Below are 26,562 nucleotides of genomic sequence, written 5' to 3'. Positions count from 1 at the left end.
TTTTCCTAACAGAGGTTTGTTTAAGTGTTTATTTTCAGAAGAGGGATCTAGTAATGATCTCACCAATGGAATATGCTTTATGCAACAAGATACCCTTATCCACTTTTGGTATTTCTTTCTTTATGCATACACAAAACAGCTCGCTAGCCTGAAGTGTTGCACTGGGATACCATGCTACCTAACAGAATATATTCAGGCTAAGCCTGAAATGTCATGGTTCAGCATGTGCTAGAGCACTTGGAAGATCAGGGACAAAAAGCATGCCAATAAAAAGAAGATTTGCATATAAAAGTTAGTACTGCTACAAGAGAATTCATTGATGCCAGGAACATTCTTGAGGTAGCATACTTTTCCAGTATATATTGAAATAAAGATTTTACTGTAATTCACAAGCATGAGAGAGCAAGTTTTCCTGACAAATTACAAAACCCAAAGGGACCACTTCTAAACCCACTAACTGCATGTTTAGGTATCATGTAACAACAAATGAGGAAATACACAGCATCGAGTTATCAGAGTATCAAGTTGAGGAAAGAGGAAACAAAACAAAAGAAAAAATATTGTTTGTAGTATAAACACAAATTAGTAATTCTTCTAGAGATACTGCTCATTAGCAAAACTATCAATTCACTTGCTGTGTGTGTTCTCATACCTTATCGATAAATTCTAATTAAATCTGACTTATCTGTTTGACATGAGAACTCGCATTTGGTTCTCAACACTAAACATACAACTTCACTGCTGTTAATGCCTTTCTTTGGTATAGTCTTTGTTTCACATAAGGATGCATTCTCAAATCTTCATCACAAAAAAAAATGTAGTAACCATATTTTAAAATAGAGATGGAAACAACAGAAAATGCAAATGATACTTTTTGAAATGTGTTTTCTCCTGTGCTCTTAAAACATTCTCACTATAACAAGCTCAGTAATTGGTACAGAGAAAAAAAAGTAGATAAAATATTAAATAAAATAGATAAAAAATAGAGAAGTGGACTAAAAAGCAAAGAACCAGATGATGGAAAAAGAATCCCAGACAAGATGGGAGAGAAGGAGAATTCTTAGCTTGAAAGGACAGGACCTTCTGCCTGTGGCACTCATAGGTAGTTGAAGAGATGTAGTATTCAAGGCAGAAGCAGCAGCAGCAGATTTGAAGGTAACTCAAGCGGTATGTCAAACACGAGCAGTAATCAAAATACCAAAAAGATGCAAGAGAGACATATTCAGAAGGGAATTTAAGATGCAGGAGTGCCATAAAAATTACTTGAGGAATGACTATGTAAATCACAATGCTGGGAACAAGGCAAGGAACACACATTTTCTATGCAGTACAGAAACCGCTGAGTATGTAGTACAAGCAATCAACAGGGAAAATCTGTAATATCTATGTTTAAGATGATACAAATGTGCAATACCAACCCATTTTTCACTGCAAGTAGGAATAAAAGGACACATTTCCCAAACCTCCGTTTTTCAAATGGCTTCCTACCTCCTTGAAAAGCGAGCAGTGCAATGAATATGACACTGTGGCAAGAAATGCTAGGAACTTAAATGTAAATGTGTCCTGAAGTAAGGAGGACAAAAAAAGATGCATTAACGATCTAACTGTAAAAGCACTTTATCAGTACGTTCTCTCCATGTGGATGATAACTTGTGGCGCACACACACACAGAAAGAGCTACCAACTGCTTAACAGCGCTTGGAGCTGAGCAGAAATAGATGAGGTGGGGTAGGGCTCCCTCCTCAGTGCAAAATGCCACAGGCGCATACCTCGCAGGACTGGCAATGCAAGGCAGACATTATGGAAAGATGCAAGGTGAAAGCACATAACTGTCATTCTTTCCAGATTTAAATTGTATGTCTTAAGGTGTGGGAGTCTAATTAGAGGAAGATCCTCTGACAAGAAGCAATAACTCACTAAACAGGAAATACCGACTTGCGTTTTCAGGCATATTAGTTGGTTCAGTTGAACTCAAAAGTCACAAGTCTCGGCAATAGAGCTTCAGCTACAAGCAGCTCATCTGCTGGCTCTCTCAGGAAGGTAGAAAAGCCTGCTAATACATACTGATGCTTACTGTTCACTGCATCAAGTGACCCATTTGCATAATCTAGAAGACGACAGTTTGAACTTTCGCAGCCTTGCTCAACACCACAAACAAATGCAGTAGTTTCCCAGATGACTTCTTCCTGCACAAACAATGTTGCACAAACACCTTGCACAAAACACATGAAATTTAAGTGAAGTCAGAAGAGAAAGGGAAGTCGATGAAGCAGTTAGATTAAATGACAAAAGAAAGTATTCACTGAAGAAAGCAGGATGGAGGTGCTGCACAGACACATTGTGAGAGAAAAGCAAGGGAAGTAAGCGTGCCTTCTGTTACAGTGAGGGCCCTTGCTTTCCCTTCTGGAGAAATCTATTATCAACCACAACTGGCACAACTAGACAGCAGACCAGTAATTCCTTTCATATTTCCAAATAGGAATTAAAGATTCCTGAATAGGGGAAATTTCCAAAACGAAGCAAAAAGTCAAGCAAATAAGTAAATGTTAAAGGAGAACACAGAACTCGAAGACAGACAAACTAAAATAGTAGCACCCAGCAATCCCCCAAAATACCATGCTTGATCTTGAATTATCCCCAACCATTTTCGTTAGATACCTAACCACATATGACAGCGAAGCACAGTTAATCATTATTTTTCCTTCATTTCATTTGCCAGTCATTACCAGTCAAGAAGGCAACCAAGCCACTTGATACCATAGGTATACCAGATAATTCTGAGAGATGAAAACTGTCACATTACAGAGATGATAACTCTGGCAGTTACTGAAAAACGCTTTAAAGACAATGCAGTCATTAGTCATAGCCAGCACTGGTTCACAGGAGTCCTGCTTAACTAACTTATTTTTTTTTTTATTTATTTTTTTTTTTTTACCATGAAGTTACCCATCTAGTTGACCACAGGAAGACAGGACATGTGATTTTGGGGGGATTTTAACAAAGCTTTTGATGCTGTCTCTCACAGTATCCTTCTGGACACAATGTCCAACATACAGCTAGATAAATACATGATATGATAGATAAAAAATTGGCTGACTGGTTAGGCTCAAAGAATTATAGTAAATAGGGTTCACACCTGGATGGAGGTCAGTCACTAGCAGGGTCCTCGTGACTCCACTCTGGGTACAGTTCTCTTAAATGTTTTCCTTAATGATTTGGATGAAGAACTTGAAGGTATATTTAAGTAATTTTAAAGGTGAAAATAAACTGGGAGGAGCATTTGACTCCCTCCACGGTGGAGAGGCCTGACAGAGAGATCTTAACAAATTAGAAAGCTGGGCAGTCACCAGCAACATGGAATTTAACAAGATTAAGTGTTGGATGCTGCATCTGGGACAGGGCTATCCTGGATATACGCACAGAATAGGGATAAGAGGCTGAAGAGCAGCCCCACAGAAAGGAATCTGGAGATTTTAGTCAACAGCAAGTTGAATGTTAGTCAGCAGTGTGCCTTGGCAGCCAAAAGGGCCAGCCATATCCTGGGGGGCATCAGGCACAGCATTGCTAGCTGGTCAAAAGAAGTGATACTTCCTGCTCTGCGCTTGTATGGCCTTACAATCAAACACTGTGTGCAATTTTGGGTGCCACGACATAAAGAGAATATAAACCTATTAAAGGGTGTCCAAAGGAGGGCTAAAAAGATGATGAAAGGTCTAGAGGCAAAGACTTAAGAGGAGTGGCTGAGGCCCCTTGGTTTGCTCAGCCCAGGGCAGAGCAGGCTGAGGGGAGAATCACAGAATCACAGAATCACAGAATTTTCTAGGTTGGAAGAGACCTCAAGGTCATCGAGTCCAACCTCCAACCTAACGCTAACAGCCCTCCACTAAACCATATCCCTAAGCTCTACATCTAAACGTCTTTTGAAGACTTCCAAGGATGGTGACTCCACCACTTCCCTGGGCAGCCTGTTCCAGTGCCTCACAACCCTTTCAGTGAAGAAGTTCTTCCTAACATCTAGCCTAAAACTCCCCTGGCTCAACTTAAACCCATTCCCCCTCGTCCTGTCACCAGGCACGTGGGAGAACAGGCCAACCCCCACCTCGCTACAGCGAGGCCTCATGGCGGCCTGCAGCTCCCTCACGAGGGGAGCGGAGGGGCAGGCGCTGAGCTCTGCTCTCTGGGGACAGCGACAGGACCCGAGGGGACGGCATGGAGCTGGGACAGGGGAGGGTCAGGCTGGTTGTTAGGGAAAGGGTCTGCACCCAGAGGGTGCTCGGGAACTGGCACAGGCTGCCCAGGGCAGTGGTCACAGCACTAAGCCTGCCGGAGCTCAAGCAGCATTTGGACAGTGCTCTCAGACACAGGGGCTTATATTTAGGAGGTCCTGTGTGGAGCTGGTGGTTGGACACAATGATCCTTGTGGGCCCTTCCAACTTAGGGTACACACAGTGCAACAAAATATCCTTTCTCAACTCATAATGATAGCCATCCGTAAGAGACAAGCAACAGAACATACACCAGGATTAGATCTGTAGTACGCCTTCTGTGGTGATGTGGTGCAGTAGGAGAGTTGCAAGCACAAATATTCTTGGCAAGTACGTGTTTCAGAGTCCTCATGGTCTGTGGAAGGTGTGCTTAAGAGCAGAATAAATTTTAAGCAACTATTTGCAATTTGCTCAGAAACATCTAAACATGAGCAGCAATGACAAACAATAGTTTGTATATAAAGAATGATAGAAGCTGTTTTATGAAAGTTACTTTAACCACTTGTCCAACTTCTGGCACAGGAAAGCAAGTAATCACCCCTTCTGGTATACAAGAACAGAAAAAAAAAAAGAGGAGAGTTGTCAAGCAGTTTGTATAGTGATTCTTTCAGTGAAGAGAGCAGCCAATAATGCACTCTTAGACCTGGATATAAACCAAGGTGCTGGAATCCTGTTAAAGTAATTGTTGAGAATCACCACAAATCCATGAACATTCATTTTGTATGAGGAAGACACTGTTTCACACTGGCACAATTATCAGTTTGCTTTTCAAAAAATGGGGCAGCTACACCAGCACCTGAGCCTTTGACAGCCTCCTGAAATCCATGTATATCGGGCACAGTATACATACATGTTTTACCAACACTGAGGGCATATTTTTTTCATTATTAGTTACTTAGTACTATTAGTTACTTAACCCTTCCCCAGAGTTACTTAGTTTAAGTCCTTGAGGAACAGACATTTGTTTTAGAAGAGTCAGAGTGTACAGTTTATCTACTTCAGGTCCAAACTACATGACCCTATGATTCTAATTTAACCCCCTGGGCATTACTGCAAAAACACAATGCAAAGCACTTACGCAGATTACTTAGGAGATAGCTCTACTAAAATTCCTATACAAAAGTAAGTACCTTTGGCATATTTGACAGAGCAGTAAGTTTCTCATCTCTCTTGATCTTAATTAAAAATGTAGCTTTCAATGCTGGTTCATCAAAGCATGGAAAAGCAGATCTTGCTGCCAGAGGTTCAAACTGAGTTGCTGCAAACCACCTAATGAAAAGAGGTAGAAAAGGGCAATTTAAGAATTAGGAGAAGGATAAATGACAGTTTACATATGATTGAACAGTCACCCGTCCCCACAAACCTTGTAACTGCTTACTACAGAAGAAGCTTTCCAAATGGCAGATAACATGGTTGGTCCACTTAGAATAAATGTTTCATTAGGATTATAAAGAAGTCTTTCTGAAACCCAAGAAACTTATCTACTGGAAAACTAATCTCCTTGGCTGTTTTTTGTTTTCTTATCCTATATCTGGTTTACCAACAATTAAAGAACAGTCCAGTGATCTTTCCAGGAAGAGGGAACAAAGCTTAAAGGAGACAAAAATTAAATCAGTGAACATGCCCACCATATAGAATAGTTTGAAAATTCAGAAGGAGACATAATGACACAGGAGCTTTTCCATCTAACTGCTGTACCTTCAGTTGAGGATGCTCTCACAGTTCAGCTGTCTTCTTGCTCGCTTTGCTAGCTAGTGGACGTTTATGTAAATTCATGCACTGTCTTGCCTCTAATACAACAACTAGTTATATCACAGGAGAACCTCTCAGACATCTGTATTCCTCCTCAAGTGTTTCGATATTCACTAGCTCCAGAATTACAGCTTTTTCTAGAGAGTATCTCTGACTTGTGTTCTGCTCCCCCAGGACTACCCTGGGACCTAAACATGAAGTTCGCCAATTTATCTTCCATTTACCAGAGATAAATACTGGAGAGAACAGTGGTTCCAACTTTTTTTTTTTTTCTTTCCTATTTTAAAGAAATTGCCAACCTCCCAAATGCTTTTGGGGGTTGTGTTATTTTTGTCTTTGTCTCCAACATTTTGGACCTACAGCTTTTCTGAGGAGGCATGTCACTGTCAAGATTTATTCTCCTGGTTTATTTTCAACTTTAGTCCTCTCTTTCCCATCAACCACAATCTTGAAGTTCACAAAGATCCATTTTTCATAAATGGCAAGAGTGAATTATTTTGCTATTTAATAATTTTAGGTTTTTTGTTGCAATGTAAAAAAAATCTTCAGATGAAAATAAAAGTAACTTTTTTTTCCTATCACAATAGATTGAGTTTTATATCAAAAATGCAATAAAAACAGATGTTGTCAAAATAGCCTGTATTCCTAAAAACACCAACTGTAAGCATATTAAGACAACACCGTGGGAAACAGAGACATGCAGAGCAATGGAAATGATGATAATCAGTAAAATTTACTGGAAATGATTTATTGAAAAATACGTAAGTTAAAGTATCCTGTCTTTGAACAGAAGCAGGTAGCACTAGACTAAAGGTGGGCAAAATCCTCTGAACTTACTCAGATTATCTTTTTCCTCACCACATACAAGCTCTTCCTACTACTGCAAACACAAGATAACAAAGCTTCAACTACATCAGACTACAAAAAAGTATGAAATCTCAAAGTAGCTAATTACAACACTTCATGTTATTTTTGCTTTCTGCAATCTTACTGCAAGACTCTGTACTCTTATTCCCATGAAATATGAATTGAAATGAGACCGTCTTTCATGGCTTGTGATAAGCTACTTATATCTCCTTCATTTCATCCTGTAGTTACGTTCTTCTGATGCAATGTAGAGCCTTTGTGATTTTTTTATTACCTAAAGAATTCCTACACAGACTACTTTTGGCATTTTTGTTACACTGTCAGAAGATTGAGGCAGAGCAGCAGTTTCCCAGGAAGCAGCAGAAGGTTCTCACTAATCATGTGAATCATAAAGATTCACATGCAGTATCATGTATTAGTATATGAAAGTCCTCCTCCTGAGCATAAGAGGCTTATTGACAGTGTGCTACCTTACGGATCTGAACTTTTGTACCTCAGTAAAGCATCTTCATCAGACCTGGGTAAACTGGAACAGATCGGAAATGCTTTAAACCAAAATTCTATCTTCAAATTCTTGATCTCTTACAGAAAGCCTCCCAGACAACCTCACAGAAGGACCAGCAGAAACACATGGGAGTGAAGGCGAGAAAGTTTCTGCCTTACCCCACAGCTGCTGATCACTTCAAGAACCCAGTTATATTCCACCACTTCTTGCATATAGTCGAAGAGAGCTGCTGCAGACAATATATTTTCTTGTACATTTCAGCAATGTTATAGATCCACTAGGACCTAGCTATGCGGAGTTTTAACAGCAAACTGAGTAAACTTCCGAAAAATAAGTCAGTTTTAGTTTAAATATCTTGTCAGTGCCTAGAGAGGCCTTCTGAATCTGAAACAAAATACATTTTTTAATTTACAGAATAAGAAGTTTATCTTTCACATGTCGTGCAGCCTTCTAACAGTCTATGAAATCATGTTTACACTGAGCAGTTTTGGTTTATTTTAGAAGATGGCCACCCTTGAGGGACTTGAATAATTCAAACATCAGCAGCATAGTTACTGTATCTCACTGGAGAGAGGAAAAAAAAATATAACCAGTTTGCTACATATGTTTTACTCTTCAAGGAGTCTCACTAAAAATAGGAGAGCAATAGCTCAACAAAGGGTCTTGTTTTAAGTCAGTGAAAACAAGTAAAATATCAGTGTGACCCCTTCTCCAGAGGACAGTTTCAGTGGTATTAATTACAAGGTCTGCCTTCTCCTTTCAGGAAACAAAATCTACCCATAAGTATTTCGGGCATTTCAATACAAATTCTCTGCTGTTGCAACACTGATGACATTTTTTTTCCCTTTTCCATGCTTTTCCCTGTATGTACCATTTCACTTTTTTTTTTTTTTTTTTTTTAAACTTTAGGTCTCAGCATTCCTTAGAACAAGCTGGTAAGTGTTTATTCAATTTAATAGCCGTTTTGTAGGCCCTTCACATCTACTTCCCTGTCAGCAAAATGAACTTACCCACAGTGCTCTTTTCATATTTTTTTTTGCATCACTCAGTTTCTAGAAAATCTGTATGGACTATTATATGCTAACAAAACCATGAACAATCATAAGTACACAATCAGGCTAAGGACCATTTGAAGTGGCTGGTGGTAGGTAGCTATTTTTGTTAATCTTCACATAAAGCCCTCATTCCCCACACTGGAGGTACTATCAACTAGCCAAGAACATTTCAAAAGAGAGATACTAAAAATTAAACAAAAAAACACAACGTGGTATAGCTATCTATAAGCTCCATACAGCACCACATTAAGCTGAGGAAGAAGCTGCCCTGACTTAATAAACTCATCCATGAAAGACATTTCTCAGGCATTGCTGATTTTAATCACTGATAATTTCCAGCTCCCTAGCAGCTTCGCTTAAAGTGTCAGCAACATAACAAAAATAAAAGACTTTTTTTTTTTAAATCCCTAGATTTAAAACATCAGGAACAAAGTGAATCTTTAAACTCAACAGGAACCAGTTGTACAAAACATTCAATAGAAAAAGTCACCCCTGTTACTTCTAAAGAACAATCTAGAAATGACAAGAAAGCAGCAACTTGTGTGCATACCTTTGTTTAGAATCCTCATCTTTGTAAGAAATTTTGTAGAAGCCGTAGTAGGTGTCCGATAAATTAGCCGAATATTCTATGTTGACAGTGTAATTCTGTCCTACAAGGAGAGCCTCAGGAGCCATGATTGCTATCTGGTCATGCAATGGGTATTCCAGCAATTCAACTGGCTTTGCTTGCCTTCCTCCTGTCGAAGTAAGGGATGCCTTGGTGATATTAAGTCCTGAGCTGTGAAGCACAATCTTCCTAGTTACCTGGAGAACATTAACCACTATCTTTACAGATCCTGAAAATTTCAGAGTAGTAAGGTTTGGCTGCAACTCAAGATCATAATGCAGTGGTACAACATCAGAAGGAAGTCTCATTTTTGCCCATGGAAACAGTTTTCCATTGGTTGCCAAAGGGTATATTAGTTCCATTGTACGATTTTTTTTATGGCAGCCTTCTTTGGTAAAGGTACATTTGGGAAGAAGATAAATCACCATTATCACTGAAATCACAGTCACAAAAACAGCAGCGCAAACCACCATGGTCCTTGTAGAGGGCACCGAGCACGATCCGTCTGGACTTTGTCTATAGCCAGCCATGTTATTCCGGAGACCTGAGCTTCTGTTAATGAAGGACATTCCCAGCAATTTTGCTGATGACTCATAATCCTCTTCATCATCATCCATTTCATGCTCCCCAAGGCCACGCACCAAGAGCCGTGAGCTTCTTGGTTCATATTCAACTTCATCGGGCTCCAGGGGATGTAAACAAGGCTCTTTTGCCAAGTCAACCACATCGGGCTCTTCCTCAAACATACTGTTTTCAATCATATTTCTGGGTAACTGAATTTGATCTGGAAAAAGAAAAGAGCATATGTTACGTCATAAGCAAAAGGCATGACTATAATATCTGAAAGACAGTTTATTAAGGTAAAGAGCAAGAAACACTCTTACCACACATACTATCATCACAAGCCCTTCAATTTTCTTTCTCAGGCTTGTTCTCATTAAACCTTGCCATGTTTTTCTGCATTTTGGTTCACTATCTTGCTCCCTTCTGGGCTTCAAGATGCTTCCATTGCACATACTCAGTCACATCTTGCACCATAGTTTGGGATCACCACATTTCATTCCCAATTCACTGATATCACTGCCTTGGCTACATATCTCCTACCCCAAATAACTCTACGTGTATTCAACTAAATTAGGTACAATGAAATGTTTTTTATGTTGCAGGGTAAAGAACAGGCAGCCAATACAGTTCTTAAGGTGCTTCTAAATATGCTAGTTACTAAGGCCTTGTTAGAGGAGAATATTTGCCAAGGTGCTGGCAGCTATACAAATAAAATATCCATTTTACATTTTTTAAACTACTGTTTTTAAAAAGCACCCCCCCCCCCCCAAAAAAAAAAAAAATGCATCTCCTAAAGCAATATAAATATTACAGTTCAAATTGAAGACTTCATTCTGCCAGCATCAGGTACCTTCATCCTTCAGGTGCAGTTATATTTTGATCAAACTTCTGCACTTGTCTGTAACTGTTTATGTAAAAAGTTACCTTTCAGTTAACCCACTCAGTGAAAAGTAAAAAAACTGAAAATAATGTTCAGAAGAACTATATACAGGTTATTGGATGTGGAAACAGAGAAGTTGCAACCTTATAAACAAGGAGTTTTGTTTTTTTTCCTCATGCTGTATTTCATCCAGAGCACTGTAAATAACATAGAAAGGTTGTTGATAGGTTTTGTTGTTGATAGCTTTTTTCTTTGGACACCACAGAGCTGTCTGGCAAACAAAACAATTCAAATGGAAAAGTTATATATACATAAGAGATTTCTCAACCAAACAGTGCAAGAAATCCCATAACCAACTTTTTAGGACCTTGCAAATTAGTTAATTAGAATAGTGCCTCTTCACAGCTTCAAGAGGACTAGGCAACACTTTTGTCAAACTGCAAGGCTCTGGATATGAAGCTAAGCTCTTTCAGACATGAAGGTCTATTGTTAGCCAAACAATCATATCACATCTAAATTCTGTGCATCATTTTCCAAATGAAAAAGAAAAGTTTTCTTTCAATCTAAAAGCTATTGAAAAGGTTTTAGCAGGCTTTTACTAATTTCTGGCAAGAATATACTTAGTCCCAACCTATAGAGAGATATCAGTGCACCACATTGCACAGTGCAATACATTAATGATTTATATATATATATAGCTAAGGTCCCTTTCAACATTTGAGGTTAATAGGTTAATCATAGAACCACAGAATGGTTTGGGTTGGAAAGGACCTTAAGATCTTAAGGGACCTTAAAGGTGCTAACTCCGCTGCCAAGGGCAGGGCCACCTCCCATCAGACCAGGCTGCCCAAAGCCCCATCCAGCCTGGCCTTGAGCACCTCCAGGGATGGGGCATCCACAGCTTCTCTGGGCAGCATGTGCCAGGGCCTCACCCTCATCATGAAAAATTCCTTCCTTATGTCTAATTCAAATCTACCCTCTTTCAGTTTAAAACTATTAGCCCTTGTCCTGTCACTACAGGCCCTAGTAAAAAGTCACTCTCCATCTTTCTCAAAAGGCCTCTCTTTGGGCACTGGCAGGCCACTATACATGTAAAGTCTCACCAGAGCCTTCTCTTCTCCAGGCTGAACAATCCCAAACCTCTCAGCCTATCTTCATAGGGAGGTGATTGCCCCCCTGCTCTGCTCTCCTGAGACCCCACCTGGAGTGCTGTGTTCAGCTCTGGGGCCCCCAGCACAAGGACATGGACCTGTTGGAGTGAATCGAAAGGAGGGCCAGGAGGATGCTCAGAGGGCTGGAGCACCCCTCCTGTGAGGACAGGCTGAGGGAGTTGGGGGCTCTTCAGCCTGGAGAAGAAAAGGTTCCATGGAGACCTCATTGCGGCCTTCCAGTACCTAAAGGGGGCCTACAGGAAAGATAGGGAGAAACAAACTCAGCGAGTGTAGTGACAGGAGAATGGGTAACAGTTTTAAAGAGCGTGGGTTTAGATGAGATAGTCAGAAGAAATTCTTCACTCAGAGGGCGGAATGAGGCCCTGGCACAGGCTGCCCAGCGAAGCTGTGGGTGCCCCATCCCTGGAGGTGTTCAAGGCCAGGCTGGATGGGGCTTTGGGCAGCCTGGTCTGGTGGGAGGTGTCCCTGCCCATGGCAGGGGGTGGGAACTAGATGGTCTTTAAGGTCCCTCCCAACCCAAACCATTCAGTGACTCTGTATATGAAATTGGAGACCCTGCAGAGCACAGAGGACAGAAAGCTAAGTTACAAATGAAAACATACAGACAAACTAGTGAAAGAAAAAAAAGGTGGAAAGACAAAGTATTGTGCAACGGAAGATCTTTTACAGTTCTACACAAGCAGGGCTTTTCTAGCAGTTCCTTGTTGCTCTTTGAATCCACTGGCTAGCTTCAATCCGATTTTAAAGGAGTCTGAAGGATAACCAAATTCCTTCAAGTCCCAACCCAACCCCACCCCAAAACTGCTCGCAGAAGACACCCAAATTTACATCTGCTATACAGGAAAGGCAGGTATTAAGACTCACATCTTAACCACTTGCAAAGGCAGCAGCCAGTCAGTACACAGCTCCAACCCCAGCCATGGCAAGTGCTGCAGCTGCATGGCCAGCAAAAGAGGTAGAAGACAGGGGAGGCACTGCAGAAGGAAGGAGGAGACAGATAAAGAACATAAGTCTGGCAGAAAGTAGGCTTCATCAGCTCTGCTGCTCATAGAACAGTTTGCTTTTTGAGGAAATTATTCTCTAGTTAAGTTTCTTCTAAAGCCAACTATCTTAATTTTCAAACCTGCATGCAAGCACTCGTAACTCATCAGGTCAAAATAATTACATGAAAAATCTGATCAGAAAATAGGAAAAACTAAAACAAAATCTAGTTTCAAGGCAATTCATAGTTTTAACACCTTAGAAGTTTCTAGGGAAACAAAAGTTAAAACCAATTTCCACTGACTTTTTTGGCAAACACTGGAAGCAACCAAGGCCTTAGCTGTTCTGCCGTGCTGCAAAACATCTCACGGGATTACCAGTTTGATCTCAGGCTGTGAGATCAGAACTGCAGCAAAGATCAATGGCATCACCAGACTTTTATTCTCCACTTGAGAGCACGCAAAGTATCAGAAGGCTATCTGTTACTAACGCTGACATATGGGTTCACAGAAGCATAGAAGCCAGGCTGCTTTTTCACAGAGGAGCCATGGCAAATATGTTTAAATCATTTATGCTCAGATAAACTGTGGAGTGTTTGCTTCCTGATGGTTCACAGGGATTTATAAGACAAGAGTGTGAGTCATCAATCATGGGGATTCAACTGCTGTGACCTTTCCATTTAAACCCATGAGCTACTACAGTGAGCTAAAAGGTCCACAAGAAGGACAAAAAAGGTACTCTCAAGCTGCAACAGGCCGTAAGGAGTAAGCAGCAGCCCGAAGAACAGTTTTACACCCATCACATTTCACTGCTGTCTTACACACAAGTACGGTCAAGGGGCAAACAAATGCAGTGACTGAAGCTGATTAATTCAGTTTCTAATTACAATGCAGGAAACAAAAAAGAGTAATTCCAAGACTAGGGAATTCTAACCTATGCACAGTTCCAGTGAACCACTGCCATACCAGCTGCACTGTGCTCACACTAATTCACAGCTAAGGAAATATGGACCCAAGTTACTGAAATGCACTATAAAAGTTCTGTCTTTTTCCAGCCTTCCATACTCCAGTTAAGAGGTTAAAATATTAAAAAATAAATCCAATCAATCCCACTGGTACGGTTAGTCAGGCTGCCATCACTTTTTGAGACTGTAAGTTCATCACAGTATCATCTTCAATTAATGGGCAGGTGTCATGCAGTATTTTTACTGAAATAAATTATAAAAGAATTACAGTAGCACCTATCATTTGGCAGGAACTGAGCCCTTGTCACAGAGATAAGCACAGGAAACTGTCCATTCCCCTGGAACAACCAGGAAGCCAAACAACTGGGCAGTGTCTTGTCACAGACCAGCAGATGTGGTAGAACTCAAGGCCAGACCAAAAGGCTCTCTCTATAAAGCATGCCTACTAGCTGGAGTAAAATTTGATGCCCACTGCAGGTAAACCACTTCAATGCATTTTAAGTAATAGGAGAGAGGTACAGAGTTAGTGCTGTGTAGAAACAGAAATTTACTAATCTGCCAGTGTGTCCTAAAAGGGCTGGCCCATCAGGTCACACAGAAAAACTGTGAGCAAAGGCCTTGTTTTGCTACCTGAGGCTGAAAGTGAGGCACGTTGTATGGAAGGAAGAGCACACCATCCTCAGAGAAGCAGACACTAACAAAGCCATGCATGTTCCAGGAAAATGTCCAGTGACTCAGCAAAACTGGAGGGATAATTTTATAATTTTGGCATATCATGCATTTAATAGTCAATGTCTTTCCCTTGCCTTGATATGTTTTGACAGAGAAAACAGAAGTACCTGCTATTTCAGCTGTGCCAGTACCAAGAAAACTCAAGAAATGTACAACAGGGAACTAGTTAGTCTGTTATTGATTAAAACAACATAACCCACACAAACTCAGTCACCCCCTGAGATTTGATGGAAGCAGAGAAGAGCACAGCTCTTATTCAGCTTGAACATTGCAACTCAAATTATGTACTAAGACCTAGCTGAAGTACGGTCCTCAAACAATCAACTCACTGATATCATGTCAAATAACTCTGTGCAATGAAGGATTTCAGGAACAGCTAATGATGTTTATCAATGGGGATACATTTACCCAGGTCCACAGTACTTTTTACATACCTAATTTTTACATCCATCTTTTACACTGCTGAACTTTTCTTTAGCAGCATCAGCTGCTTACCAAACAGCAAATCCCACAAACAAACCACATCAATTTTCTCTCCAGGAAAGATCTGGCATTTAAGACAATATAAAAGGGCAAAAAGTAACTTCAAAGCATTATTTTCCTTTTAAAGATCTGATTTTTATTTGTTGTTTATGCAATGGTCACATTTGCTAGAATCAGTGGTGAAACACTTGCAACACTTACACTTTTCAGATTAGGCAAACAGCATAAAGGTGTATGTATATAAATATGTAATAACGTACACAAAGGCAGTACAAATGTTACTGTTTTTGAAATGATTTAATCCCTCTCAGTAACTAACATCATGGCACAAGGAAGAGTCAACAACAAAACTGTGGAGTAACAATGTATGTGAAGTCACTGCACTCTTCTGTATCAAAAGCAGCATTTTCAGGATAAACTGAAGTGTAACTGTTCGTATAACTGTTGTCCATGAAAGAAAAAAAGCTTGAAAATTAGATATCAGAAGAATGTTTGCTGTAAAACCTATACTTATATTTTACTTAGTGAATTAAGTTTCGTTTTATCGTATCTGAAAAACAAGATACGCTATTTGCATTGTGTATTGGAAGTTTTGGAAGCATTACGCTATCAAAAAAACCCACACTATTACAGACAAGATAAAGCCATACAATTTTCTTAGCTACAGTGTCTCTAATATTCTCTGTGCAAACATCTATGTATACCTAGCACTACAAAACTTATGATATTTGTAAATAATGCATATTTGCTGCAGAATCTGTTCTTTAAGAAAAAAGATAAACATGTTACAGTACAGTATTCATCTGTACTTATGAGAGGCAAAACCGAAAATATACCCATTTTAAATTTACATAGTGAAATTTTTCACACATCTTATGTGTGAAAGATAAAAGAGGAACTTGCATTACATAGTTTGAAAACAGGACAGAGGAAAACAAGGTAGGGGAAAACAGCATAGATGATACCCATAAAACTTCCAAGGATTATATGGCTTTGTTGAAATTAAACCAATGATTAAATTGTACGTTTTAAGTACACAAACAGTTAAGCATGTGATTAGAAAAAAAATATTCATAACACATGGCAGGAGAAAAAAGGCTAAACTTGACTTTGGGAACAAAAATGTATTTTTTCACATTGAAGAGTTGTCTAAAATGTGAGTCTAGACATTTGGGACACTGAGAATTTGGCAAAACTATTAAAAGATTAACGCACTGTCTCCTGAATCATCTATCCCCAAACCTTCATTGACAGCCTCAAATAAAAGCGGACAAGGAGAGGAAAATGTTCTGCTAACGCTTCACGTATCTCTGAAACGTCCTGATTAAAATTTCAGGAACGCTGCTCTAGAAAAGCAAAATAATATACTGTTTAAAGTTTTTGTTGACTCATTTTGGCATAGACCCATCTTCCACATTTACCTAATCAAAGCCATAAGCCTTAACTTTCATTGAGCTACTTACTACATACATCATTGAATTGTAAAAATAAAACCTCTCAGGCCAGATTTGCTCCTCTTGATGTCAGTTTACTAACAATACAGCTTAGCAGGAAATGAATCGATCTCTAAAAACCTGAACTGCAAAGCATTAAATCTTTCATGGAAGAGACGATCACTCGCCCATGCTTGTGCACCCCATACTGGACTCACTGTACATCTTCTTCCAAATCCTGATTTTATCATCAGCCAAAACTATTGTTGCAGTTATTGTTCCTGCTGTAGGTGAGGGGAAGGAACGGAGACTGGCAGCCCAGAAGACCATTCCAAAACACAGGTTCAATTTCACAGGTGCTAAAACTAATATGCAAGAGCACTTTGCAGAAAGCTGAGCTCCTACATCCTGCACTGGAAATTCTATACAAATACTAAAAGTGAGAAATATCTCAGAAAGTGCAATCATCTTCTCAGTGGAGACTGCTTTCTTCAGCCAATTACAAATCACTGGTTCCAGACACCACTGATCAGAATTTTCACCACTGCAAACCAATGTCTGAGGTTAAGACAACAGGTACAACTTATCCAATATCTTCTCATCAGTTTAAAGCAATAAAATAGCCTCGGCTCACAGAGAAGTCGGGCACTTAGCTGTTAAATCTCCAATTAAACATCTGAATTGGTAGCCTTTGAAAATGAACATTTAAACTTTCATAGTTAACATTTTCAAAGAAAGCAGCTTGATACTTTTTTCAAAATATACAGACAAAATAACGTCAACTCACTCTCCTAGTTAATGCTATTTGTGAACTGCATAATCAGGTGAGTTAGGAAGGAGTTTCACGAATCGAGCTGGGAAGGAAGTGTTTCAAACACTCTACCCCACTTCACCACTTCAGCAAATGAGGTAAGACAAAAAAAAATAATCAAGAAACAAAAGTTAAAACTTACTACTTTTACAATATTTTGTATCAATAGACTAATGTAAGAGAAAATAAGACTATGAGAATAAAATGCTTAAAAGTGATGAATACTAGGGCAATGTTGCTGCTTCTAATTCCCCCTTCCCTTTTTATTTAAGTAGCACCCAAATTCATATCCGTCTATTATGTCCTATTTGTATGCTGTATGTTAAGATCTTTTGCACAGGATTTGAACACGTGGGTGACATTATCTCAACCACTAGATGAAATCTGTTTTTTCCCCTACACAAAGCTCCCAGTGAATACAAATATAAGTGTTGATTTCCTGGCTGCATAGGCCAACAACCTAAGTCTACATGCACTTCAGAGCAGTAAAGCTCCTCCCACCTACAGCCTTCTTTAGGCTCTCAGTGTTTGGATGCAGCATCAGAGGTGCCTTCTGTGCTGTTAATTTCAAAACCTGCTGACCAAGTCAGTATTAACCTCACTTTCGTAAGAAGCCTGGAGCATAATGCTTTAGAAGTAATTAATAATCTCAGGAATTATGGACAAGAGAAGTCCCCTCAGCCATGTAGTAGACTGTAGCAGCAAACATGATAGATAAACTGGCAGCACTTCTAATAGCTGTCCACATATCTCTAGCCTTAGGACTGGTTGCTTGCTGAGGTGAACCATTCTCACGTCATGATCTGAACAAAGAATTATACAAAAGACACAAGTCAATTACTCAAAACCAAATGGACTTCGAATTAATCCATGCTTTGATGCTGCATCAGGAGCTGTGAAAGAAAAGCATGCTTTCCAAGCATGGAGCGTATCAATGAAGCAGAATACGAGTTTTAAACAGTTAGCTTGAACAAACACTACAAATAAACAGACCCTGCCACCCTAATGTCTACAGCTGGGACAGGAGGATTGGGATGGAGCCTTTCAATCAACCCAAACACTCAGCACACAGTAACTTCATCGCCTGTTGAGACGCTGAAAAGCAGACCACCTCTCTTACCCATCAAGGTGAGTTCCCAGCCATCCCTGCTGAATCTAAAGGCACGACAGGAGGAATTTAGCACTGCCCAGAGCCAGCGGAGCCATGCAGCCCAGTCCTGTCACAGACAGCCACCTCAACCGATGGTCAGTCCAGTCTTTGCATGTAGTCCTGTTCTCCACAAAATGTGCAGAAACCTGAAGCCAAGCCTACAATTTCTTTACCTTACCATTAGCACCTTCTGGTCTATTTCACTGATCACTCACCACTTCAAGGTGAGTGTTATCAGATCTAATCAGGTAGACTGCTAAACTTTCACAGCCTCAGTTTCTTTACATTTCCAGCTATTAAAATCCAGTGGAACAGCACATAATGAAGATCATTGCGTCTATTCCCTTTCCTGGATCACCACTTCCACATCTTAACAGAGATACATTGACCTCTCACCACATTCCCCAAGTCCTCCATCCATCCTACATCCTTCCCCAGCACCTGTGTCCAAGATGCCTCAGAGAGAGCTGTGAGCTCTGCGTTCCCCTCTTTGTTCCTCTTCTTGAGGAAGCAGGCCTGGGGCTTCCTCTTACTGCTACTCAGAAGATGAATGATTGAAAATGTGACCCTGTTCAAGGTTTGTCCTACTCCTCTGAGGTGGGCAGATTCACCACAAGCACCATACGCCTATTTTCTGCGGCAGTGGCCAGAGGAGTTCACTTGTGTTTCCTTATCTAAGAGCATGGGCTGGTCAAGAATTCTGAACAAACTCGTGCCTTACTTTAGTTTCTAAGCAGAGATTCCCTTCACTTCTAAACCATCCCCTTTCTAACTAACTTCAGCTCTGCCCCTCTGACACAGCACCTCAGCTTGCCTGCATAGAGGCTGAGGACTTGGTGCTCCTTTCAGAAATAACCCAAGTGCTGAGCGAGTCCTTAGACTGCGTGTAGGCTTTTAAAGACTTTCGTAGGTCTTTGATTCCACTGTTAGCAATGTATTTGACATACAACACATTACACACACACACAAAATACCAAACACTCCAATGCAGAAATCCTTTCAATAGTTAAAATACTTGTAAAGGTATGAGCAAGTGTAAAAACTGACACAAGTCTCAAAACAAATAGTTATTAAATTACTAAATACTAATTACTACTAATAATAACTAAATACTACTCAGAAACTTTTCTTCCTTCTCCCAGTCACAAGAAGCAAGCCTTGCCCCTGTACAGCATCCAAATATACCAACAGTTAACACACGGCAGTGAGGCCCAGCTGACAGGATACAGCCCAAGAACTCTGATCGCCTGTCCAGATATGATGGTTTGGAGCGTAATTTCTTTCCTCTATCCCCCACTTCTGCCCTAACCCTCTCTTTTGAGCTAATGGTATGGTTGAGACTTTGTTTGCACACTGGAGCTCCACAACAATTGCTGCCTGCTACTGTACTGCTTCTTACAAGTGCCTGACAACTGAGCTCCAGGTTTACCACAGCTGTCAAAAAATACTGCCTTAAATGCAATTCATCACAAAATTCCCAGAAACACATTCAATTTCTTTGCGCAATGCCATGACACGTAATACTTAACAGCTATAGTCCTGGTCAATCAAATGTAGCTACCCACGGTGGGAAGCAAAAATTCAGTAGCGTTAACATGAGTAATGCATCTGTATTTACACAAGAAGCAAAACTTGATGCACTTTTATTTAGACCAATTAAAAATTCTTCCTTGTTGCTGCCTTGTTTTGTGACCAATCAACACTGAGGTGCCTATGGCAATGCCTGAAAATGCTGTACTGCCAAATGCATGCATCTGAATATTTAAGCAGCTAAGCAGGGAAAAGACATTATCAAGGAGGACAGCACTGAATGAATATATGTAAACACTGCTTGGAGAAGCACAGAGCAACTAAATGCCTCAAGGCTTTGGAGGAAGCAATAAAAAACCTTTAAGTGGAAAAAAAGTACTTAAATATCAAATATTAAATTTAAAAACTGCTTTGTCGCGTTTCCGTAATACCATCCAACAGAAGCACTACACGATTTCTAGATTTTGCCCATGGACAACTGATTTACAGCACAGCCAGTAAATAATCCCTGTTGCTATTTTCACGTTCAGTACACAGACACAGCTCCCTGGGACACAGGAAGTCACTTGCAGAAAGAGCAGGAGGGCACTGGCACAAGACACTTGAACCCTGCATATACTGAGAAACCTATGCAAAACCCTAACCAAAAACTTGTGCTTCAGTGCATCAGACAAGCAGTAATATTTCTGGATTTCCCCCCCCCCATCCACACAGCAAAGGGGGTGGTGGAAAAAATTTTATTTGTTCATAGTCTATATATAAAGTGAATTCCTCGTGTTATGAGATTTCTAGCTCTGAAGATTATGTAGAAGTTCCATGCAGGGACACACAGCATGGATCCCACAGATGACAACCGTAAATTCCTAGATTCAGGACATTCAAATCACTGTGTGCATACCGTATAAGATTTATACACATAAGAAAAAAAAAAAAAAAACTTAGTTATGAAGTCTGCTCTTCAAAAGATACAACTATTCGTTACTGGAGAAAAAAAAAAAAGAAAAAATCTACATGTTTTCCCTCCTTTGGCTGCAAAGCTGTATTTTGTGGGAACAGTGCTTAGGGGGTCACCCTTTATCACCACTTGAAGATTGTATTACATTTCTTCTAGTGGATAAATATCCACTAGATGTATTGAGTGAAACAATTCAACAAAGCATTATTCTTTTTATTCTTCATTTTCTTCTTTAAAAGTGAATCATAAATATCCAATTTTACATTATACCCAGTAGAAGACTGTCTATAATACTTTAATATATTAAAAGAAAATGAAATAGTATACATAGTATTACTCGATCACAATCTGGATGCCATTTCTTTATCATTCCAGTTTTGAAGAGAACTTTCCCTTGTCAACAAGGGAAGTATTTCAGATTGCTTATCAAAAGCAGAAAGAAAATAATCACATAAACTCGTAACACAGAGCTTTATCCATCTCTCTCAGGAAGTAAAATCTTTTCAGCCTGCTCTCAACCTAGTAGTTCTTGGTTTATGATCACTACTTCTTGTCACATCAGTTTAGTTGCTCTTTCTACAATGTTAAGTACGTCCTTGCACTGTTGTGCTTTGGGCTGTCTCCAACTAGTCTATAAAAAAATAAAAAGTATTATCTGTTTATTTAAAAGAGAGAAAAGCTCATTTAATCTTTTCAAAGTAGCGTGTTCAGCAAAGAAAGCTAATACCAGCAAGCATGTTAGTCATGCTAAGATTCTGACTACAGTTTTCCTTCCCAAGTCACCCTAACTGTTCCACGCATCTCAAATTCCTTCTGAGGAAAAGATTATAATTTAATGCTATACAGAGCAATTATTTGCTGTTGCTAAAATAAGAAAGCTCGCAATGCCATTCACGTAATTTGAAAATCAACATCTCTTCACAGCGAGAAAACATGCATTTATATCCCTCAGTCAGCTAAAAAACAAGGATACAAATAGCTGGTGGGATTTCAGGGGAATCAGAAATCCTCCTTGAAATCACTTTGCCCTCCTTTAACCTACCATCTTGGAGACGGGACAGCAGAATGGCAAAGGGAACTCTAAGAAAAAAATAAAAACACGCATGAGAAGAACCTTGCAAATGTAGAATGAACCACTCCAGAAGTTATAGGTCATATCAGAGAATCTAGCCTGCCAAAAAATTGCAGTTCCCAGGGATCATGCAAAAAGCAGCACTCAGAGGTCCCAAGTGCATCCACACACAACCAGGCCCCAGTTCCTTTGGGGCTTCCAGAGGTGGCTCGAGTGCAGCTTCTCCAGACGAGCAGGATCCAACAAACACACCCACGACTCCTTGCCAAAGGGCACGCAAAAGCCTGATGGATATCCCAGCTCTGTGGTTTATTCATGTAGATGCAGGCACATACCCACATCTTCCATCTGCGGGAGGAAGCCCCTGAGCTGACAGCACCTCCACAGTGACGGGTTTTCCTCAGACAGACATGAGGAAAATCAGAGCTGTGCACGAGCATGTGCTCATTAAATGTTCGTGCCAACTTCTTCATTATAAATAGGACCGAGGCATGGCTGCAAATATTTGCTTTGGATGGAAACATATATGGAAACATTACAGGCCCTATTCTGAATTTTCGAGCTGCGTTCAGTCACTGCACAGAGGCAGGAGACAGGAATCATTCAGAACGGGGCATCAGAGAGTGAGCTCAAACCGCTTCAAAACAGCTCAGGGATCTCACTGGCTAAGAAAAAGGGCTTACATGATTTTCCATACTCCCTCACAAGCATCTCAGTTGGTTCCACAGCAATTAATACCTACAATCGAGGGCTGTTGAGGCAACACAAAAAGACTGGTTCTGTTACAGTACGAAGTCAACCTTGAAAAAAACAAAGAAGATATTCAAGTACCCTCTGAAAACAGTGATACAAGAGAGACCCACATGAATCCACTACCAGAAGAGCAGACTGGGCCCACAAATGTCTTTCTTGGTCCGTACATATACAATAAAGTCTCTTGAAGGAAAGTTTCATATGACCAGCTCCCCGTGCCAAGACAACTTGCCAAGAAGCCCTGAAAGTTTAAAAAACATGAACAACAGAAACTGAAACACGACTTTGCTCTCTACTAAAATCCCAGTTGAAATTATTCCGCTTTTACCATTTGGGATTTGAAGTGTTTTTATTTGAAAGAAAGAAAAGAAATGCCAAGTTTTAGACCTTGCCAGAGCTGTGCACAGACCTGGGTCCACTTCTGATGATCGTTAAGAGCTGTGCAGGTAAATTCCCACCTGTCTGTCCATTTTATGCACTACTTAACGTGTCTCCTAACAGCAGCACTCCACAACAGCATGCAGGAAACTCAGATTCCTTTCAGGAGGTTTTCAGCATCAGAAGACAACAACAACAAAAGTTACAGACACTACAGCAAGAAGCCTGCAATAGAGAGTGATTTCCCACCTCCACCCTCCCCAAGGAAGTAACCATGAGAGAGCAGCACACACTTCCTTCCCCCAGCCTTACCAGCATTATCTAGCTCCAGACTTCATGCAAAACCTCCCACCATTATGGCTATTTCCCCCTTGACGCTGTAAACAACTTGCAAAAGGACAGACCAGTGCAGTCTTAGGGACAGCATTTCAGCTGCATCAAACCCAACTGGTAGAGCCAGCTCTCACTGAAAAGCCAATACCGCATTTTGTATGCCTGTTTTGTAACTGTTTTTTCACCATAACACAACACGGTACATTAAAAAAATACATAAACGAAGGGAACAGTGAGGAATGATGCAATCGCGTAGAGCAGCAACAGAAAGCACTTTGCTGTTAACTCTGAGGATCACGCAAATATAACAAATGTCTTAATCCTTGAGAGAGAGAAAGGGGAGAGAGAGAGGACACACACCAACAAGGTTGGAAGTGATGACATTACTATTCCTACCAGATCGTATCTAAACTTCATGACATTTAAAATCGTGTCTCAGATTTAACATGCCACTAATGTAACCTTCATAAATAGCATTACAAGTTCTTAGTTTTCAGCAGGCATGGCTCAAAGGCAATTGGCAACGAACAGGGACAATCTAATAGAGAGCTACATGCGCGCTCTGCGATGCTCATAATGTAATTTTCTGTTAAATATGCATAGCTGGCAGGGCCCACAGAGGGGGGATTTAATCAATATCCAGAACATGCTTTACTCTCTAAGATAGCTTTAACATATGTTACTAGGCACCTACAGAGAGGCCACAAATTCAGAGCACCATGTCAGTAAGTACATGGATGACTGCTACGGTGTATAAAGCATATATACCTCCAAACAATCATTTCGCTGTTGCAGAGCAGTGCTCCTGCAGAGCCTGAGGTAAAAGCTGGGGTAAAAAAGGAGGAAGGGGGAACATTTGGAGTGACGGCGTTTGTCCTACCAACAAACCACTGCATGTGATGAGCCCTGCCTTGCCGGGAGTGGCTGGCACCTGCCTGCCCAGGGGAAGCAGTGAATGGGCTCCTTGTTCTGCTCGCTTGTGCGTGGGGCTTTTGGCTCACCTGCTAAACTGTCCTTATCTCAGCCCACGAGGTTGCTCACTGTAACTCACAGCCCTCTCCCCATCGCACAGCAGGCTGTAAGCAAGAGGCTGTGTGGGGCTCAGCCACCTGCCAGGGTTAAACCACAACAAGCAGGAAGCTTAAGCAGGACTTTTATTTACTGGTACAAGCAGTGCACGGGGGGCAAAAGCCCCACGTTTCTATAGGAGGGAAGCCACGCACATTTCAGTTTAGAAATAAAAGCTTTCATGCTTGCAGTTATTTTAAATGTGTTAAATCTTATTTTTAGAACCTTTTCTTAAGGAAAACATTTCTGAAAAACACAACCAAGTTAGGCTGCTCCAGGACCAGTGCCATCACTTTCTCTTGGTTTAATGAGCTCAGAAGGGAATAATCCAATAGAAGAGAACACAACCAAGAAATATTAGGAAATATGATGTATTCCTACAGAAATCCTCTTATCATACATGCGCCTTGCTGAACAGAAGCACTAGGTGGGCTAACAGCATGCCCTTACCTCCCACGATGTTACAAGAGCACACATACACATTTTTAATAGACCAAAAACACACATCTGAACATACAGGTACTTTTACACAATGAACATAATCGTTTAGAAAGAAAGTGAAACATCAAAGCCACTTGTGCTGTGAGCATAAAGCAGCATTCACCAGTCCTCTCAGCATTACTTCAGTACAGAGACCAGAACAGAACACATTGACACAGGCGGAATAAATTCTAAAAGCCTTACATAAATCACAACCTCACTGAAGCAAAGTGGGAGTTTTTCAGCTACAGCTAAGAGCTCAGCACCCTTCACTCACACAGATAAAGACATTTCCATTTGGCAGTCATAAAAAAACAGGACAGGCTCTGCTGCTTTTTGTGGTGTTATTACTGAAGTGCAAACACACACGCTGACCCTCTGTACAATTTTACTGCGAGCTTCCACCAAAAGGCAGGCACTACAGGAAATCCATCCAAGACACAGAGTACTGGCAGTATCCTAGTGACAAACACCACTTCGCAGGAGGCTGATTTCAGGAGACAAGCAAGTCTACAGGAGCAGCCAAACTGGTAAGAGGTTTACAGGAATCTGTGCAGTTAAGTGTGTATCACTGCTTCTTTCATTGGGTCACAAGGGAAGGACAAACAAAAAATGCACAGAATATAGGCTGGTTTGAAAAAACACATCGTAATTTTTTGTATGATCCTAACTTGAACTGTTTTTCCTGAATTGTAAAGGTGGATAAATGCCGCTTTCCAAACCAAAATAAACAAGGCAGCCTAAGATCCAAGCCATACAAGGTCTCTCTCTATTCAACATCCCTTCCTCCTGACTGTAGTGGAAGGCCTACTTTTGCCTTTTTGTTTTGTAATTATTTTTATTCCACTTACAAACATGAGATCAAATATTTCAATAGCAAGCTCCTGCACGTAGCTTAGAGCAAAATTCCACCAACAAGGCCGTATGATGGAAATTAAAACAATACATGGTTATGTATTTTCAAATCCTCTCTTATCTTAAATTGCCATAAGAAACAAGGGCTGAGAGTGTAATCTCATTTAAGACTCTGTTTATTTGTCTTGGGTGCTTCTGAAAGACTTCCTTAAAGCCTTTTCCTGATTTTTAAGGAAAGCACAAACACATTTTCTTTGGCAAGACCTCAGACTGAAGAACCACATGAATCAATTACATTTCAACATCTAGCTATAAAGTTTTAAGTAGGTTGGCATGCAATTATTGATATGTCATTTCAAATCACTACCTTTTTTGCTGTCAATAAAAATAAAATGTTTCAGAAGATAAAAGAGAGAGTGACTATCATTTACTGAATCCTTTAGCCATTTGATTGGCAAAAATGTAAGTACATAACTTTCCCTGGAGGTCAGTAAAGATTACTGGAGAATTTAAAGCTACCCAGAGCAAGCTTCGTCCAGATTTTGATATCCAGCGTAGGCATAACATGTCCATTCACACTTTGCCAGATGTTGTCAGTTTTCAATCTGCAGGACTTCAGCTTCCACAGTGAAAAGTAGGGGGAAGGTAGAGGGAAGGGAAGAGCAGGAGGTTGTTTTAAGTGACTCTACTCTTTAGCTGCTGGGAGAGGAAACCTTACACGAGTCCCGGCAGCATTAAGGCAGCGCTCTGTCCTCAGTCACTGATTGGGCAAAATGCAAGGACATCAGGGAAAGAGGGCACTGAAAACTAATGTTATTAGACAGCCTTTTAGTTTCCTGTTTCCAACCTGATCAAGGGTATGTTTTGCAATTAAAATGATAGAAACTGTTTGACCACAGGGATCTAATGAAAAGGCA

General features: G+C 40.4%; 1 protein-coding gene across 3 annotated transcripts in view; it reads right to left on the bottom strand.

The window, feature by feature from the left end:
- Positions 1–26,562, bottom strand: part of LNPEP (leucyl and cystinyl aminopeptidase) — a 61,967-nt gene that overhangs the window by 28,023 nt on the left and 7,382 nt on the right. For 2 of the 3 annotated variants that reach the window (XM_084503573.1, XM_084503572.1), the window contains exons 2-4: positions 12,532–12,641; positions 8,995–9,835; positions 5,396–5,534 (exon numbers count right to left, since the gene is read on the bottom strand). In XM_084503573.1, coding sequence (XP_084359699.1) covers positions 5,396–5,534; positions 8,995–9,812 — 957 coding nt within the window. In that variant the 5' untranslated portion in view covers positions 9,813–9,835; positions 12,532–12,641. The remainder of the gene's footprint in view (positions 1–5,395; positions 5,535–8,994; positions 9,836–12,531; positions 12,642–26,562) is intronic. The other variant, XM_084503571.1, reaches the window with a different exon arrangement.

This window comes from Aythya ferina (assembly GCF_964211825.1).
Source record: "Aythya ferina genome assembly, chromosome: Z".
In the NCBI taxonomy this organism is placed as follows: domain Eukaryota; kingdom Metazoa; phylum Chordata; class Aves; order Anseriformes; family Anatidae; genus Aythya; species Aythya ferina.
The sequence above is the reverse complement of the archived record's forward strand: the minus strand, read 5'-3'. Positions and strand labels throughout refer to the sequence as shown.